General features: G+C 44.8%; 1 protein-coding gene and 1 long non-coding RNA gene across 7 annotated transcripts; one reads left to right on the top strand and one right to left on the bottom strand.

The window, feature by feature from the left end:
- Positions 1 to 1,680: 1,680 nt before the first annotated feature.
- atat1 (alpha tubulin acetyltransferase 1) lies at positions 1,681 to 17,855 on the top strand. 6 transcript variants are annotated; one of them, XM_034294807.1, is made up of 14 exons: positions 1,681 to 1,697; positions 3,155 to 3,350; positions 3,752 to 3,812; positions 3,896 to 3,987; positions 6,246 to 6,303; positions 6,528 to 6,641; positions 6,959 to 7,060; positions 9,943 to 9,988; positions 11,149 to 11,191; positions 11,746 to 11,820; positions 13,075 to 13,300; positions 15,297 to 15,412; positions 16,108 to 16,180; positions 16,477 to 17,855. In XM_034294807.1, the coding sequence occupies exons 2-14, from the start codon at positions 3,259 to 3,261 to the stop codon at positions 16,837 to 16,839; spliced, it is 1,461 nt and encodes a 486-aa protein (XP_034150698.1). In that variant the 5' UTR covers positions 1,681 to 1,697; positions 3,155 to 3,258; the 3' UTR covers positions 16,840 to 17,855. The 6 variants fall into 6 exon arrangements, with proteins under 6 accessions (XP_034150698.1, XP_034150697.1, XP_034150696.1 ...); XM_034294806.1 differs by lacking the exon at positions 1,681 to 1,697 and adding an exon at positions 2,700 to 2,721; XM_034294805.1 differs by lacking the exon at positions 1,681 to 1,697 and adding an exon at positions 2,759 to 2,941.
- A 443-nt stretch (positions 17,856 to 18,298) lies between these two features.
- LOC106024468 lies at positions 18,299 to 19,483 on the bottom strand. The gene is made up of 2 exons (XR_002197280.2): positions 18,778 to 19,483; positions 18,299 to 18,519 (listed from the first exon to the last, which is right to left on the bottom strand). It is a non-coding gene; the product is annotated as an uncharacterized LOC106024468 (long non-coding RNA).
- Between the last annotated feature and the right edge of the window lie 465 nt (positions 19,484 to 19,948).

Here is a 19,948-nt window from a genome sequence, read left to right on the forward strand (position 1 = left end):
GCCTCGGTAACTTCTTAGAAGAATAGGCTATAGCAAAACAAACTATATGTTTCCATTATGGACATGAATGGGCTAGTCCATGGGGCGTGATAATTATTTGAACAAGTCTGAGTTAGCTAGCTCCGAGAGAGATTAAATGCGTGGAACGACTGAGTAGTATGGTGTGTTCCAGAGGAGGTTTTTAAGAAGCCGTGAGTACATATAACCATTTTGAGACACAGCTTCACTGCGCATAGCCCCACCAAGTGGTCATTCCTGATAACAACAAAGGTTCTCAAACCTCTGTTCTGGAACGCAGCTCAGTTCAATGTCCTTGGTCCGGTCCAGAGCCACCAAACTCCTGATTTCAGCTGTAATCGTCTATACCACTTTGACATCTAGGCCTAATCAACAGACTCATCAAGGAATCTAAATGGCTGTGTTACAGACGTCAATCAAGAGACTGGGCGGTAACTAAAGGTCCGTTACAGACTTCAATAAAGGCTCGGCGGGAACTTATGGCTGTGTTACAGACGTCATGCTTGGTGAGGACTTCTTCCTCCCCTGTCCGATGGTCTCACTCTGGGCTGGAACCAGCGAGGCCTCTGCTTAACAACACACTTGTATTTTAGCACATTTTAATGTATCAATTTAAAGGCACTACAACACTTATATTTGTAATATTTAAGATTTATTTTCATGCTGTCTATATTCCAATTTCTACATTCTCTGGAATTGCTGCATGTCCATATTGTTATGTACACTCACCTAAAGGATTATTAGGAACACCATACTAATACTGTTTGACCCCATTTCGCCTTCAGAACTGCCTTAATTCTACGTGGCATTGATTCAACAAGGTGCTGAAAGCTTTCTTTAGAAATGTTGGCCCATATTGATTGGATAGCATCTTGCAGTTGATGGAGATTTGTGGGATGCACATCCAGGGCACAAAGCTCCTGTTCCACCACATCCCAAAGATGCTCTATTGGGTTGAGATCTGGTGACTGTGGGGGCCTTTCAGTACAGTGAACTCATTGTCATGTTCAAGAAACCAATTTGAAATGATTCGAGCTTTGTGACATGGTGCATTAACCTGCTAGAAGTAGCCATCAGAGGATGGGTACATGGTGGTCATAAAGGCAAGGCAAGGCAAGGCAAGGCAAGGCAATTTTATTTATATAGCACATTTCATACACAATGGTCATTCAAAGTGCTTTACATAAATATCCATTTGACAGAGGAACTGTTACAGAAATAAGAAATAATAAAAACCATTAAGAATATAAAATCAAATACAGAACAGTGAAGAAATAAGAAAAATTAAAACCGTTAAGAATATAATGTCAAATACAGTTTAGAATAAAAAATATAATAAAATAAAGGACAGTGAAAACAGTCGGACGGACAGTGGCACAGTGCTCATTCATTAAATGCAAAGTAAAGGGATGGACATGGTCAGAAACAATGCTCAGGTAGGCCGTGGCATTTAAACGATGCCCAATTGGCACTAAGGGACCTAAAGTGTGCCAAGAAAACATCCCCCACACCATTACACCACCACCACCACCAGCCTGCACAGTGGTAACAAGGCATGATGGATCCATGTTCTCACTCTGTTTACGCCAAATTCTGACTCTACCATCTGAATGTCTCAACAGAAATCAAGACTCATCAGACCAGGCAACATTCTTCCAGTCTTCAACTGTCCAATTTTGGTGAGCTTGTGCAAATTGTAGCCTCTTTTTCCTATTTGTAGTGGAGATGAGTGGTACCTGGTGGGGTCTTCTGCTGTTGTAGCCCATCCGCCTCAAGGTTGTGCGTGTTGTGGCTTCCCAAATGCTTTGCTGCATACCTCGGTTGTAACGAGTGGTTATTTCAGTCAAAGTTGCTCTTCTATCAGCTTGAATCAGTCGGCCCATTCTCCTCTGACCTCTAGCATCAACAAGGCATTTTTGCCCACAGGACTGGCGCATACTGGATGTTTTTCCCTTTTCACACCATTCTTTGTAAACCCTAGAAATGGTTATGCGTGAAAATCCCAGTAACTGAGCAGATTGTGAAATACTCAGACCGGCCCGTCTGGCACCAACAACCATGCCACGCTCAAAATTGCTTAACCTTTCTTTCCCATTCTGACATTCAGTTTGGAGTTCAGGAGATTGTCTTGACCAGGACCACACCCCTAAATGCATTGAAGCAACTGCCATGTGATTGGTTGATTAGATAATTGCATTAATGAGAATTGCATTTGATAAATAAAATACTTTGACTATGACCACTCTCCTTGACAACATTTCGCTTGGTTGAGCCATACCCCTTTTGAATGGTCCCATCCACAAAAGTTCAGTTGAGTTGTGCAGATATCTGCATATTCTTAGCCTTGTTACACCTGCTCATGACCAGTATTCGATAAGCAGTACATCATCTTGAATTGTTACTATGGTAAGGCGGTAAAGCTATAATCACATTATACACATCATGAAAATGATTTGTTCCCAGACTGGCAATTCGCTTAGTTTATGGAAAGTTAAGGCAACTATATATCATTTATTCTGTGCGACAGACAAAAATATACTGTCTTTTAAAGCTGTCTTGGCTGCCAAGATAACTGCAGACATGTATTAGTTGCGCGCTTCCTTTGGCCTCTGGGCGCGTTCATGAGACACCTATGCTTTCCTAGCAACCACACGGACTCGTTTTACCGTATGGCATCGTGCATATGCATAGGATTAACTTCAGGTTTATCTTGGCGATTTTACACACTGATATTGTTTTTCAATTAAGCAATTTAACGGTTTGCAAATGTTGGTAAATTATTATAAACATGTTTTGTCATCATGACAGTTACGGATTAATTTAACGCTTAGGCCGATATTTTTGTTATTTTACGGTATTGGGTTACCGGGGAGTGACTTCACAACACAGACAGACACACACAATGGATAGACAGACTGTACTGGTACAATATAGCTATCCTTCCGCTGCATGGCCGGCATTTTAATACTGTATAGTTACAGTAGCTGGCTCATTGGCTAGCCATAACATGATTTAATGACTGCAACCATGCAAATGCAGTGTTTTCTGATGCTTTCTGATTCATGATTCAGATTTCTGCCAATGCTGCTTTATCTCGATGTAGCTAGCTTTGCTAACACTTCTATTCTTTTTGCAGAAATCTGCTAACATTCGCTTGTCAGCCTCCACGTTCATTAATAACGAGCCAGCAACACCGGCAGGGAATACATTTTCTAACGTTATATAACGGACTCAAGGAATATGGAAACCACAATTGACATAAACCATATTTTCCCCGAAAGGATTACAGTTTTGGATCAGAACCTAATTGCAAGTCGAAAATCGTCGGGAAGGTAATAAAATATTGGCTTTGTGCAAACAGCTTTTTCATTTTGTCTCATTCATTCTTCGTAATAAATTGTGTTTGAAGACAATCTCATGTAGCCTCCGCCCAGTCAGCCAGTTTCATAGTAGTGTGCATGACGTCATTTGCTATTGTATTGTCAGTCAGTCAGTCTTTCCGGTGTGCAAATGCACCGTAACAGCTGTCACTTAGCTGGCTAGGCAAATTGCTGAAAGTGCTATTAGTCAGAGCTAAAAGTAACCATAATTATATTTCATTAGAATGACACATATTAGGCTATTTTAAAAGAAACAGACTACCACTTTAGACCAACATTTTGACATGAATCAAACCCCACCATCTTATCTATTTACCTTTATCTTCTCTTTTTTTATGCATTCATTATTTTAGGTCAGATCCTCAACCCCAAATTGCAGCTGTTATTGATGAACTTGGAAGAGCCTCGGCCAAGGTGTGTAGCCAAGCTTAGACCTGCATGTGTGCGTGCGCTGTGCGTGTATATCACAATGGTGTCACTGGATTGTCTTCCCCTAGGCCCAGCACTTGACAGCCCCAATCACAAGTGCATCAAAGTTGCAGACCAACAAGCACCATCTCTACCTGATCAAGGACGGGGAAAGCAAGGGGTAACACTTCCTCCTCTCAGAATTTTCATGCGCAGCTTCTTGTTTTTGTTCTCCATGTCCTCTCTCTCTCTGTAACACAGAAATACTGTCATGTGAAAAAGTAAGTATAACCCCTGAAAGGTGCAGTTGTTATTATTTTGATTCATGGATGTGTGTCTTCACTTTCACACATTGTTGACAGATACATGTAACCTTATTTAATAATATTCACTGAGAGATTATACTTAGCAAACCCACTAGCTTAAATAACTGGCGTTGCACCTTTGGCTGAGATGGCGTAATGTAGCCATTTCTTGTAAATGTCTATCGGTCTCTTAACTGAGAGGAATGTTTGCTAACTTTTTCCAGTCGGCCTTCAACTTTGTCATGTCTAAGGGCTTTCTTGCATGCACTCCCCCCACCCACCCCACAGCATTTGATAGTATTGAGATCTGGGCATTGACTCAGCAATTCCATCACCCCCATAATGCAACCACCCCCATGCTTTACGCTTGGTATGACGTTCTTCTGTGTGCCCTCCCAGACCCATGCGCATCAATTATCTTTCTTCTGGGTTGGTCTATTGATCTGGGCAGGATGTGTTACCTCACACCCATATGGTTAAGACCAAACCAGGCCAAGTTTCTGATCTGTATGGTCCTATGTTAGGTGTCATGCTACTCAAATTCTTTTCTGATAATTTGCACCTGTTTTAATGTACCTTGTTGTAATTTTTGCCATTTTATGTGATGGTAAAGGTAGTGTGTACCAACCTTTTCCCCATAAAGAAACTGCATTTCTGTTTATTTTAATTGCATGAATGGTTTCAAAGTAAAAGCTTTTTTTTGTGTGCGATTTGTTAAATTGGGTTACCTTTATCAATGAATGTGGTTGGAGTTTAGCACAAATATCTATGTGTCCAAATATGTAAAACAACATCAACAAAAAAGTACACAGGGTGTATTTTCTTTTTCCACTTTTGTGTCATGTAACTAGAATGGTGGCAGCCTATCCCATCACTGATTAGATTATAAAAGGTAATCATCATCTCATGAGGCAACTCAATCCGGTGTCAAATTACAGACATAAGCATTTATTTCCTATCTTGGAAAAGACAAGCTCAAGAATGTGCTTGTTAGCATCCTACAGAAGCAAAACCTTCTCCAGGCCACCTGGGAACTCCCAGAAAACAATATATACATTTTAGTTTTGTTGCTTTAATGAGTCATGAAATTAGCTGCATTTGTTAGTGGATTTATGAGGTCAGAATAGTTTTTTTTAACAATTTCAAATATTAACTATTTATTTGGTTTTGCGTGGCCACTCCTCCACATTGCACTGCTTTGGAGGACCAGATGCTTGTAAATTGTCTAGAAAGGTTTGAATGGAATGTTGACTCTCAGTGGCAAGATTGTATTTGCTGGATGTCATTTTTCAGGAGCATGCCTGTTGGTGCCGAGGGGTCGGTTCTCCAGCTACTAAGGCATGAACCCACCTATTTCTACAATTTGTCTTAAGATTATATTGGGACCCTGTCAACACTGTTAGCCTCATGCCAAAAGTTAAATAAGGACCAAAATGCTAATTTTGTCATGACAAAGAGTCGGAGTACTTGTGTACGCAAGATATTTCCCTTTATCATTTTCAAGAAATTTAAACATTTAAATTAAAAATAAGTTTTTCCTTGGCCAATATATGGGGTACTGTGTGTGTAGGTTGATGTAATAAATAAACACACATTTAATCCATTCTAGGTTTAGCATATAACACAACCAAATGTGGACAAAAGTAATACTTTATCAAGCCACTGAATATGCAGTAGGTTTCACCACATAGTTTGAAAACGTATCTGCAGTATGTACTTTGTCTTTGTATATAAGTATCATCACATTCGGTATAATTGTATCTCTCTGTAAATACACGATCACCTCACAGTGTGTAATCGATTGATCTCGCCTCTTTGCTACTACCCATTATACATTGTTTATTTTGAGTACTCCATGTGTAACTTTGTGTTGTCTTGCACTTGGGTCTGGGGTCTGTTGTCGGCTTCCCGGGTTGAATAAAGGTAACGTAACACACTGTGCGTTTTTCACGATGTGTTCCTACACCGATTGTGCAATTCTTCCACCACAAACTTTCCCGGGCTTAGTGGTTTAGGTAGCCTAAGCCTGACTGAATTCTGCCTTTCTGTGGTTCCGTTTGATCTGTCTCTTCTCTCCCACCCCTTCTTTCTTGTTTTTACCTATCCGTTCTCTGTTTATTTCACCCACACACAGGGGAAAAGGACTTGTGGTGGGGTTCCTTAAGGTTGGCTATAAGAAGTTATTTCTGCTTGTGAGTACTCCCATCTTTACTTTGAGTACAACTGCCAAATTTGGGAATGTTTGTTTCTATAAATATCTCTGCATAGTGCCCCTAAACAAATGCCTTCACGTGGGTTTTTAAACTTGTTAAATGCTAGTTTACCTCACTGCAGTGTTTTTTTGTCTTCTAAAATGCTCAATTGAACATTTAAGTTGCACTTAGTTGGATCTAATTGAGTTTGACCGTTTCCCCAGGACCAGCGGGGGGCCCACGTGGAAACGGAGCCTCTGTGTGTCCTGGACTTCTTTGTGAAAGAGGATCTACAGAGGCACGGCTACGGCCTGGAGCTGTTTGAATTCATGCTGCAGGTGAGAGACCCCTGAGACAGGGAGTGTGGACAGTAGCCCCAGTCACACCAGGACGCAGCCCGGGCTGTGTTGAAAAGGGTCCGAACCAAACCACCACCCGTGAACTCCGTAGTGGGACATTTCCCTCTCGCAGGAAGTGCTTCTATACAGCTCGCGCTCACGAACGAGCCCTCCACACGGTGGAATGTGGGGCAGTTAGAGTGATGCGCCTTGACACGGAAGTTTTGGCAAATATTGTGTGGTAAGATGTTAGGGGCTCGTTGAGGCACATCCTAATGGTTTTCTTGTTTGCGTCCCTCCCTCCTCGCCGTGTTCAGCACAAGAAGGTGGACCCGGTTATGATGGCTTTCGACCGGCCCTCCCCAAAGTTCCTGTCTTTCTTGGAGAAACATTACTGTCTGAAGAACAGCGTACCTCAGGTAAATAAAAACAAAAACAGTGATAATCAGTAAACCATCACAAAAAGTGTGCACTTGTTTACTGATCTGAGGAATAAGGTGGGACACTCCCGCTAGAATGTTTTCATCAATCAGATGCCTTTGGGTTTGTGGGAAGGGAAGCAGCGAATGAGTGCGCAGTGGAGAATAAATGAGATATAATAGGGAATGGGGACACATCCCATCTGGCCTGTGATTGCATCATATTTTCTTTTTGTTCCCCCTGGTGATGTAATGTAGTTGATTTGTAGCCTGGGGATGATCAAAATGAATATGAACATATCAACTGTTTATTTTTGAGCTTAGAGAAGAGATGAAGTGGGCGTGGCAGGCATGACTGCACCAGTTGGACTGAGATCTGATCCGAGAAATATGACTAGGGAGTTGGATGGTACTGTTATATAAAAGCAGATGTGCCTTTCCATCTGTACCCTGAATCCAGTTGTTCAGGGATGGTCCATTGGGAGATCCTGAATAGGACAGGATAAAATGCATAATAAAAATAAATAAATGTTAAATGAGTTTAATGGGGAATCCTGTCATTTCAAAAGATCACTTTTGAAATAATCTTTGCTTGAGTAAAAATTGGATGTTGAAGTAGACAGGCCCATGAAAAAGACAAAACAGTGTAATTAATAAAGCATTTATACACAAACATTTGTGATGGACTATTCTTTTGAAGGTCAAAAGTCTAGACTCAATTTGTGTGAGTTGAGGTTGTTTGAAGCCAAATGAGAATGAGCAGGTTAATGCCATTCTGTGATGTCAGTTTAGTACCATTCTGTGATGTCAGGTTAGTGCCATTCTGTGATGTCAGGTTAGTGCCATTCTGTGATGTCAGGTTAGTGCCATTCTGTGATGTCAGGTTAGTGCCATTCTGCGATGTCAGGTTAGTGCCATTCTGTGATGTCAGGTTAGTGCCATTCTGTGATGTCAGGTTAGTACCATTCTGTGATGTCAGGTTAGTGCCATTCTGTGATCTCAGGTTAGTGCCATTCTGTGATGTCAGGTTAGTACCATTCTGTGATGTCAGGTTAGTGCCATTCTGTGATCTCAGGTTAGTACCATTCTGTGATGTCAGGTTAGTGCCATTCTGTGATCTCAGGTTAGTGCCATTCTGTGATGTCAGGTTAGTGCCATTCTGTGATGTCAGGTTAGTGCCATTCTGTGATGTCAGGTTAGTGCCATTCTGTGATGTCAGGTTAGTGCCATTCTGTGATGTCAGGTTAGTGCCATTCTGCGATGTCAGGTTAGTACCATTCTGTGATGTCAGGTTAGTGCCATTCTGTGATCTCAGGTTAGTGCCATTCTGCGATGTCAGGTTAGTACCATTCTGTGATGTCAGGTTAGTGCCATTCTGTGATCTCAGGTTAGTGCCATTCTGTGATGTCAGGTTAGTGCCATTCTGTGATCTCAGGTTAGTGCCATTCTGTGATGTCAGGTTAGTACCATTCTGTGATGTCAGGTTAGTGCCATTCTGTGATGTCAGGTTAGTGCCATTCTGTGATCTCAGGTTAGTGCCATTCTGTGATGTCACCCGGGCTGGGCTCATCGGGGACTCAGAAAATAGTACTCCAAACAAAAGGACACTCATCGGGCAAATCTGGTTCTCGATCATTTAAATCACAGAAAATAATGTGGGAAATTGTAGGTATTAAAACCTAACAGCACTGACAAATGTGTTTCTGGGGCAATGTGGGCCATCAGTAGATCAGCACTAAAATGACCTGTTAACACAAAGGGTTACTGGATCAAATCCCCAATCCGGACAGGTGAACATCGGTGATCAAGTCCCTAACTAAGAGAGTTAAGCCTAATTCCTGCAAATTCCGGAAAATTTGAATATGTTCTTAGTCAACATAAATGTTAAAATTAGGTTAAAATGTTGTGTCAATTTAAAACTACGAAAATGTCTTGTTCACAAATCTTAATTTCAACTTTTTTTTCTTTACCTTTCCACCCTTGGCATTCTGAGCTCTGAATGTTTGGTGACTCCTCTGGTGATAGTGAATGATGATCAACATGTTCCACTCGGTTAGTGTGGTAACATGGTCTGATGTTCCACATGTTCCGCTCGGTTAGTTCCTTAATGTGGTCTGATGTTCCACATGTTCCACTCGGCTGTGCCGTAACGTGGTCTGATGTTCCACATGTTCCACTTGGTTGTGCCGTCATGGAGTCTGATGTTCCACATGTTCCGGTAGGTTAGTGCCGTAATGTGGTCTGATTGTCATGGTTGGAGTTTATGAGTAGGGTCTTTCTAAAAACACCAAAAAGTCTGCATCCAAAATGGCACGGCATTTGCTTCGTAGACCATCACTTTTAGCCAGGGTCCATAAAGCCTTGATAAAAAGTGCGTTGTAGAGAATAGGGCATAGAGCCTCCAGTATGAGATGACATCTGAACTTTTCTCATCAGTCTGGGCCTCTAATGATCGGTTAATGGTTCTGTTAAACAGACAAGGATAAATACGTACCTTGAATGTCAGTTTCCTCTACTGGAGCTGTCTAGTATCAAACTCATCTCATTATTTGGCCTGCGGAGAGATGAGTCATGACCCATCCACCATCTCTCTCCTACTTTCTCTTTTGCTTTCTTTCTCTCCAAATGCTGATGTCTTCTTGCGGTTTCAGGACTCTTCACAGTAGAACTCTGGATATACTAAAAGGGGTCATTTGATTTGGGTCTACTCCTGTTCAATGTCTCACAATCTCACTGAGTTAATTCTAGGTTTATCATGTTTAATGTATACAGTCCATTATTATTAAACAAGTCTTGTCTGAAAATAAAAATAATAATCTCTCTAACTTTGTCTCTCTCTCTAACTTTCTCTCACTTGCTTTCTGTCTTTCTTCTCTTTTTAGGTCAATAACTTTGTGGTGTTTGACGGATTTTTTGCCAACAGATCAGGTAATTGTTAGTCTGTCGCCTACATCTCTCTGGGTTAAAGAAGGGTTGTTACCTTTTGCAGTGTCTGTAGTTTTTGATGGGTTGTTTTGGATGACTGGTTGTTTAGGATGGGGGCTTGTTTTGGATGAAAGGTTGTTTTGGGTGAGTTGTTTTGGATGACTGGTTGGGTTATTGTTTTGGATGACTGGTTCTTTTGGGGGACTGTTTGTTTTGGGGCGGGTGCTTGTTTTGGGATACTGGTTGTTTAGGATGGGGGCTTGTTTTGGATTGGTGGTTGTTTTGGGTGAGTTGTTGTTTTGGATGACTGGTTGGTTTGGTTGGGTTATTGTTTTGGGTGACTGGTTGATTAAGATGGGAGCTTGTTTTGGATGGAGGGTTGTTTAGGATGACTGGTTATTTGGATGACTGGTTGTAGTTTTGGTTGACTTGATATTTCTGTTGACTACCGTGTTGTTTTGGTTGACTAGTTGTTTAGGGTGGTTTCTTGTTTTGGATGTCTGGTTGTTTCATTGGATGACTGGTTGTTTTGTTGGATGACTGGTTGTTTTGGATGTAGTGTGATACCCTGCGTCCAAAAAGGCTCCCAATTCCCTACCAAATTCCCAACCACTTTTGAAGGGGCTGTGATGGTGCTTAGAGGAGCAGTGTTTGGGCTAGGGTGGGTGGCCCACACCCTCACCGGTGCCGACCAGCGCCACACCCAAAGCCGAGCATGGTGCCTCTCCAGGAGGAACAGCCCGGTCCAGTGGCTCGCAGGGGTCGGACATGGATGTTATGTCATCCTGTCAATGAATGCTTCTGACTTTAATGTGCTGGACAGCGTCCTGCCCGACACAAATCTGATGCGCCACCCCATGTTGTGACTTGACGTCGGTTCGTAGAGGCTCGCTGAGGAGATTTGATACGTCGCAGTTCATTCCTGGTGGCAAGACGGCCAGCAGTAGCTTGAAATAAACTAAATAGATACTTGTAATTGAGCTGTCAAAATATATAATATTGTTTATTCTGTTTTTGTTAAAACGCACACAAGTAGTCATCGAAGAAATGTCGGTTTTCTGCTTGCACCCTCCTTCATTATAATGTCAATGTTTAGATAGTAATCTGTGCTGTGAAGTGAACTACTTCAGAGTTGGGTTTCTGTTTCACTGCAACTCCTCCAGGCCCACCTCTCCCCCAGACGGATCAGGGAATGTACGGCTTTTTGTAAGCAACTCTCAATCTTTTTCTTCTTTCTCTTTCCCTTGCATCCACTGTCCCCTTTGTTTATCTCAGGAAACCCCGTCACCCCCATATCTATCTTTCTATCTATCCCTGCCTCTGGGTCTCCATATCTCTCTATCTCCTTCTCTCTCTCTCAACCTCTATGCCTCACTCTGTGGAGAGGAGGATGTCTGCCCGGTTTGCTGTCTTGTGCCACTGCCCAGCTTTTCTCCCAGGCTAGGTCCGATATGCATCACAATCTACAATACGTGCATCTGTCGTACTGTAGATGTGTGATTGGAGCTGGCAGGCTCTACTGTCAGATAGACACACCCCCTGTAACTAATGCCCCTTGCTTCCTCCCCCCCCCCGTCCCTCCACCCTGATTATATTGATAAGGTGTTTGTAGTCCTGTGCTACCAGAGACATATTTACACTACATATATCAAGCCAAAGGCTGTGATCTTCTCCGACAAGGGTTGTCAAGTATCACGCCATGGTGATGTTGTATCAGCCCTACCCCAACAACCCCACCATAACTCTGTTTTTTTCAACAGCGGTCCGGTCGAGAAAGGTTCCCCCCAAAAAGCCGGACGGAGAGATCAAGCCCTACTCGCTAACGGAGAGAGAGGGTAAGCCATCGTTGAACAACTGTGAACCCTGATTACGACTGTTCCTGGAATAAAAGATAGGTTTAATGGTTATATCTCAGTGCTTCTTAGCCTGGGACTAGTCTCTGTCTGTGGCTGTAAAACCTGCTGAAATACACTGATGCACTGAACCATTCACTAGGGTCAGTCTACAGAAATACTGAACCATTCACTAGGGTCAGTCTACAGAAATACTGAATCATTCACTAGGGTCAGTCTACAGAAATACTGAACCATTCCCTAGGGTTAGTCTACAGAAATACTGAACCATTCACTAGGGTCAGTCTACAGAGGCATTGAACCATTCACTAGGGTCAGTCTACGGAGACTCTGAACCATTCACTAGGGTCAGTCTACAGAGACATTGAACCATTCACTAGGGTTAGTCTACAGAAATACTGAACCATTCACTAGGGTCAGTCTACAGAGACATTGAACCATTCACTAGGGTTAGTCTACAGAAATACTGAACCATTCACTAGGGTCAGTCTACAGAGGCATTGAACCATTCACTAGGGTTAGTCTACAGAAATACTGAACCATTCACTAGGGTCAGTCTACAGAGGCATTGAACCATTCACTAGGGTTAGTCTACAGAAATACTGAACCATTCACTAGGGTCAGTCTACAGAGGCATTGAACCATTCACTAGGGTCAGTCTACAGAGACATTGAACCATTCACTAGGGTCAGTCTACAGAAATACTGAACCATTCACTAGGGTCAGTCTATAGCAGGTCTGCTCAGTCCGGTTCCTGGAGAGCTACCACCCTGTAGGTTTTCTCTACAAACATAATTTTGCACACCTGATTCTAATAATGAGCTGGATGTAAAGCTAAGTCAGGTTAGTCACAACTGGGGTTGGAGAGAAAACCCACTGGATGGTAGATCTCCAGGCCCAGGGTTGAGCAGCCCTGGTCCAAAATCCCATCCTATCAGGTACTGTGGAGTGGCTTGGTTTGATTTGTCAAACCCGCTTCAGTTAAGTGTCAGTACAGTTGGATAGAGTTAATTCAACCAATCTACATGACTTAACCTTATGTAGAAAGTAATATGATTCTCTAGCTAACCCTTCTATTGAACCAATCACTCTAGTGAGGATGTGCTGTTCTGAGGTCAGTTAGTGTTAGCCTCATAGACATCGCACTGACACATTATTTGACTTTTATCTCTGTGTCCCCCTCAACTGCCCCCCCCCCCGCCCCCGGTGGTTCTGTCACTCTCTCATCCCTTCTAGCTTTGCGAGAGGAGCAGAGGGCACTTCCCTGGCCGATGAGTCGCCCTGCACCTCCCCCCCCCTCTCCCCCACTGTCGGGATCCTCCCTGTGCTCCCCAAACAGGGGCCGCCAGCGTCCCGACCCAGCCTTGGCCCCCGCCCTGGCCAATGCCCCTGGGGGCTACAGGAGCCCGACTCTCCGATCCCCTCTCACAGACAGCCTCCACAGCAGGGAAAAGCGCACAAGGTATGGTACTGTGTGAGCAGAAAAACGCTCCGACCAAAACTCCCAGGTATTACAATCCAGTTTAGAGTGATTTCTGTCTCCTGGAATCCGTGAAATCCTCCTGGGAAAAATTTGATTACTTTTTTTTGGTTAAACAGTGGACTGTTGGGTAATAGTCACAGGTTTTGCTCAACTTCAGGTCAGCCGTTCGGGTGTTGACCTCTGAGGTCTCGGTGACCTCTTCCGCTCTGCCACTCGCCGGTCAGTCTGAATGGCAGTGTGTTCCCACCGTCCAGATCCAACATTCCTCTCATTACTGTCGCTGTGCTCCACACAAAGGCCGTGGCCCGCGTCCCAAATGGACCTCGGCCCCCTGCTCAGGGTGCCACGTCTTACCGCGGCCCAGGGCCCGAATGGGCCCGGTCAAAGGGAGTAGGGTGCCGTTTGGGACACTTGTCGCCTAGTGCTTTCTCTGATTCCGGGCGCCCTACTGGTCCCGCGTGACCAGCACTGCTTTCTGCCACTTCTCTATCTCTCTAAACAATGTTCTCTCTCTCTCTCTCTCTCTCTCTCTCTCACTCCCCCCCACCCCCCTCTGTCTGCTCTGTCCTCTGTTCAACAACGCTCAACTGCCATCTTCCCATCCCACCCTCCCTCCCTCCCTCCCTCCTTTTTTCACACCATGTCCACACGGAGATAGTTCCCTTAACCGATCGAAACTCAGCTTCCGCTGACCGCCCTTCCCTCCGTTGTCAGGGGTAACCCCTGTTGATGGGACGGCCCTGGATTTTGGGGCCCGTTTCATAAACTGTGGCTGCGTCCTAAACCTCCCTCCCTCCGCCCCCCCCCCCCTCCACAGGGTGCACACGCACACTTCCTGTCATGAATATAACAACAGGAAACAGCCCTCCCACCAATGTTTACAGTAGGACAGTGTCTTTAAACCTTCGACGACGTAGCGAACCGTCCAATAATATACAACTCTGGGAGAAGGGCGGGACAGACAGGACACAACCTCTCTGCCTATCACGGCCAGGGAGTTTAGTATTGTTTTAATAATTAATTTGCTACGAAATGGAGAATAACAAATGAGAAATAAAATGGCTCCTGATGTCAGTTACAGCTTGGTCTGTCTTTCCCGATGTACTCTGATTGAGAGGTTATGACGCTGCTTGTAACTGTTTCTTGCATTTCTGTGGAAGAAGCCATTAAAAAGATCTCCAAGAAAAATGCAGCTGCTCTCGGTTCACCTGGAACACCGTTCAGAGATGTTGAAATTGTAATTGATCTCTGATTTACACTGAATGCGTTTGATAGTGGCTGAATCTTTACATTTAGATGGCTTTGTGCAAAACTAATGTTTTTCCCTGTTCTCGTTATTCATGGCTTCCAGGTGATTGGCTTGAGGGAACTTTTTTGCCCCGGAACACTATTCATATCATCTCACGTTAATATTATTTATTTTGTTTTCAGCTATTGTTTGTATAGTTTGAGAAGCATTCAACTCTGCCTTGGTTCTGTTTTAATTTGATGTTTTTCTTTTCTGTTGAATCCTGGGCCTGTCTTTTTCCCTTTCTATTGGTCCTGTACTGCATCCACTTCGTCTCTGTCACTATACCTCTTCATTCACTCCTCCTCCACCTCTGTCCTGTTCTCTCCTCACTCCTCTGCCCTTTTCTCTCCTCTGTCCCATTCTCTCCTCTGTTCTGTTCTCTCCTCTGTCCCATTCTCTCCTCTGCCCTGTTCTCTCCTCTGTTCCGCTCTCTCCTCTGTCCCATTCTCTCCTCTGTCCCATTCTCTCCTCTGTCCCGTTCTCTCCTCTCTGTCCTGTTCTCTCCTCTCTCCTCTGCCCTGTTCTCTCCTCGCTCCTCTGCCGTTCTCTCCTCTGTTCTGTTCTCTCCTCTGCTCTGTTCTCTCCTCTCCTCTCTGTCCCGTTCTCTTCTCTCTCCTCTCTGTCCTGTCCTCTCCTATCCACTGTTCCCTTGCTCTTTATCTCTCTGCTCCATCACTGTGGTAGCCAACAGGGCCTGGTAGCCCGGAGCAACCTGTACAGTCGCCACACCAACACCCGGGGCGTTGGGCTGCAGCTGAACACACCGCTGAACCCACAGATGAACACCGTCAAACTGCCAGGTAACCCGCTCTGATTGGCTACACTGTAACCACAGAACAGAACAGTCACACTGCCAGGTAACCCGCTCTGATTGGCTACACTGTAACCACACCACTTATCTCCTAAATGACACTGTTCCCTAAATGACGCACTACTCATGACCACAGCCCCGTGGGTGATTTTCCAGGACTCGACCCACTCAATGATGTCAGGCTCAAATGGGCAGGGCAGACAGGCCATCCCATCTGCCCCTTCTAACAAGGCCTGCGTTTAGATAATGACTACCTCCGAACAGCAACAACTGGGGGAAAACATGATGATTGGTTGAGTAGTCGCTGAGATAACATTTAGCGTCTATTTTCGATGCAGTAATTGTTAGGAGACTTATGGTTAAACATAGGTAGTAGGTAAAGCTGGCTGAAGAGCCGGTTAACCGGGTGAAGCCGCTTGCGATAACGGCTAGCACCTTGCTACAGCAGGTAGGTTCACAAAAGCCTTAAAATGTATTCACAATCCCAAAGCAGTGTGACGTGTATTTATACAAGCAGCATATCAATTATTTATTCTCTGAGGCTCTAAAAACTGCCAATCACACACACACAAACATCCTGCTGAAAGCACTTCAATACATAAGGAATAGAATTGGGAGAGGGTTTTAGATGCTGCCTACATTACCCAGCATGCCCCGGGACCATGCAGTGTTGTGCCTCCACAGGTTTGGAACCAGGGCAGAGAGACAGAGGGACAGACACGGGGGGACAGACAGACCCACTGGGACAGACAGACAGGTTGGACACTCGTCACATGCCATCAGAGAGTCCTAATCCACCCTCACACTGTGTCCAGGAGGCAGAACCTCTGAGCTGTAAATGCATGTGAAGGTTCCCTAGTTGGGTTGTAAAACCACCTGAACGCACACAAAAAATACAATGGAGCAGTTTCTCTTCCTCTCCACTACAATTGTCTTGTTTCTCCTTGGTCTTTTTCTCCTTTATGCTGTCCATTTATCCAGCGCTCGTTGGCCTCCTTCGTCCATCTGTCCTCACACGTGCCTCTACTTCTGTCCATCCTCCCGTCTCTCCAGATCTGTGCATATCTCTCTGCCGCCGCTGTCCCGGAAGGAGTTGCTTCCCGCCTCCCTGGCCATCAGAGAACCAGGCAGACAGGCCGACAAGGACGCCAGGCCTCGGAGGGGGGTTGGGGTAGGGGAGGAGTCCAGGCCACCCAGAGGGGGAGAAGGCGGGCCCTTGGAGGGGGAAGAGAAGCGGGAGAGGGGCCGAGGGAACGGAGGCTGGTCATGGACGGTGGGCGAGAGCCGCTGCAACGCCCAGTGGGTCCGGCAGAACCAGGACCGGCGCAGCACCAGGCCCTGGTGACAGATGGACCAGACATTGACGGATGTAATCAGAAAATGCTTGTGTGTATATATATATATATATATAGATAGATATATATATATATAGAGAGAGAGAGAGAGAGAGAGATGTCAGGCAGGCAAATGTTGGTTAGGGAAAGAGAATAAGCAGAGTGAAGAGATGAAAGAAGGAAGAATGCTATAGTTACAGATGAGAGGAATGAGGAGTGGAGATGAAGCCCATGAACCCCCCACCCCCGCTCGGCACTGATAAGCGGTTCTGTGTTTACAGGGAGGTCCACTGGTATGCTACACTACAGTCAGCTAGATGTAACAGGCTGACTCCAAAATGACAAACTCCCTATGTAGTGCAATTCTTTCGACCAGGACTGTGGTTGTGCCCTACGCCGGGAATAGGGTGCCGGTTGGACGCTGACAGCGTGGGAGGGTGTAAAACTGGAGGGGGGGGGGGGGGTTCGGACACAGTGAGGAGAATGTAGCAGTGAATACTGTGTATTAGCCAGTGGGCAGTTGCTAAGTGGTACTAAAGCTTTAGAGAACACTGAATCTGACACGGAAGTGGCCATTTACTTGAAGGAAAGGCCTCCGCGCTGCTCCGCAGCGTCTAATTTAGACTTCGGCTAACCGGACAAACACCACTATGCAGATTTCACACCACCTTTATGTATTTATAAGTAGTTTATCGCAATATTTGTAATATTTGATGGGAAACCTCAATGTTTAAGAATGAATAAATTGCCTACACTGATCACCCAATCAGTCTTCTCTTAGTTGAATTAGTATGTCCAAGTGTGATGACCTAAATGTTCATAATGTGCTAGTATCCTTAAATCCTCACCACCAACCTCCTGTACTGCCCTCTGCTGGCTCTATGCACCACTGCCACAAAAATGCAATTTGGGAACTTCTGATGTATTGTTCTATGTTGCAAAACATTTCACAACTGGGTGCTGTAATGAACTCAGCCGAATTCTGACATTTCCTTCCTGCTGACAGTAAACTAGGAAACCAGTAAAATATGAGATATAACCTTTTATGAGATGTAATAGTGATGTTCAACCTGCATTTTTTCCAAAAACAAAAACAGTTGGCTGTATTAAAGTTATAATAAATACATTTCATATTTCTATATGCAAATTGTTTATGTTAAACATTCACTAGTCTGAGTCAGTAGCTTTTACTGATTTTTTCTGATTACATGTAAAGCTTTCAGTAATGAGTCAGTAGCCTTGATTACATGTTAAACTTTCAGTAATGAGTCAGTAGCCTTGATTACATGTTAAACTTTCAGTAATCTGAGTCAGTAGCCTTGATTACATGTTAAACTTTCAGTAATCTGAGTCAGTAGCCTTGATTACATGTTAAACATCACTCCTGGAGGTCTTATAACATTTTCAGTGTGTGACAGTATGATTTTTTCCATATACGTTTTTCCACACACAGGCCAGATTAAGTTCAAACACAAAACAACGTCACCCAAACTATTTTGGTGGTCCGGAAGAAATACACTACTCAATTTAAGAGACTGAACTATGGGTACACAGTGAATTTTATTTACAGCATTTAACTTTATATTCGTCAGTGTGTACATAACATTGATTTGATTTATAACACTCCTGTAGTTGGCGGCCCTGGTGCATCACAAGTCTGAAAATGGGGAGCTTCACGCCGCGCCACACGGCGGTCAGAGCGCGTTCTTCCGGGGGTGCAGGAGCCAACTCATTTCAATAGGAAAGAAAAACAGGCGGATCCCTACAGCGGGGAAGATAGAAATATATCAACTAATCCCATCGAAATAGAAACACAGACAGCTAATCATTCACATATTAGTCATCCATCTTAAGAAGCTAGGTCAAACAACCAGATAACTCCAACCAGTATTCACTACATCCTATTATTAGAAGTACATTCCCCCAACGAGCGTTCAGAACTATCCCCATGCAAGTTCACTCCAAGGTTTTCCCCCAGTGTGTTTATCTAGGAGAGCAGGACTATGAGGATGACACGTACGGCACATCCCGTCTCATCTGGCTGTGTCCCCTGGTGATGACACGTACGGCACATCCCGTCTCATCTGGCTGTGTCCCCTGGTGATGACACGTACGGCACATCCCTTCTCATCTGGCTGTGTCCCCTGGTGATGACACGTACGGCACATCCCGTCTCATCTGGCTGTGTCCCCTGGTGATGACACGTATGGCACATTCCGTCCCATCTGGCTGTGTCCCCTGGTGATGATATATATGGCACATCCCATGTCATCTGGCTCTGTCCTCTGGTGATGACACGTACGGCACATTCCGTCCCATCTGGCTGTGTCCCCTGGTGATGACAGGTACGTCACATCCTGTCTCTGTCCCCTGGTGATGACACGTACGTTACATCCCGTCCCTCTGGCTCGGGCCCCTGGTGATTTCACGTACGTTACATCCCGTCCCCTCTGGCTCGGTCCCCTCGTGATGACACGTACAGTACACTGCAGACTTAGTATCCTGGCGACCCATCGACCAGACAAGGAGATGGTTCCTCTGAATTGCACATCTGCAAAATGTAAATTGGCTGTGTAGTGAAATCAAAAGGTGAAAACAAACATTTCCTTTATGGCATTTGGGGTGGTTATGGTCAAGTTCCAATGTGAGTTTTTTAGATGTACATACATACATACATACATCCATCTTCTTCCGCTTCATCCGGGGCCGGGTCGCGGGGGCAGCAGTCTAAGCAGAGATGCCCAGACTTCCCTCTCCCCAGACACATCCTCCAGCTCTTCTGGGGGGACACCGAGGCGTTCCCAGGCCAGCCGGGAGACATAGTCCCTCCAGCGTGTCCTAGGTCTTCCCCGGGGTCTCCTCCCGGTGGGACGGGACAGGAACACCTTCCCAGGAAGGCGTTCCGGAGGCATCCGAAACAGATGCCTAAGCCACCTCAGCTGACCCCTCTCGATGTGGAGGAGCAGCGGCTCTACTCTGAGCTCCTCCTGGGTGACCGAGCTTCTCACCCCATCTCTAAGGGATCGCCCAGCCACCCTGCGGAGAAGGCTCATTTCGGCCGCCTGTATCCGGGATCTTGTCCTTTCGGTCATGACCCAAAGCTCATAAGATGTCTTAGATTTTATTTATACTTTCAGTGTAGAAATACAATCTGCAGACAACTCATTGATCTTGCTTTGTAGTACACTTCT

The sequence above is a fragment of the Esox lucius genome, chromosome 10 (genome assembly GCF_011004845.1).
Source record: "Esox lucius isolate fEsoLuc1 chromosome 10, fEsoLuc1.pri, whole genome shotgun sequence".
NCBI classification, from domain to species: Eukaryota; Metazoa; Chordata; class Actinopteri; order Esociformes; family Esocidae; genus Esox; species Esox lucius.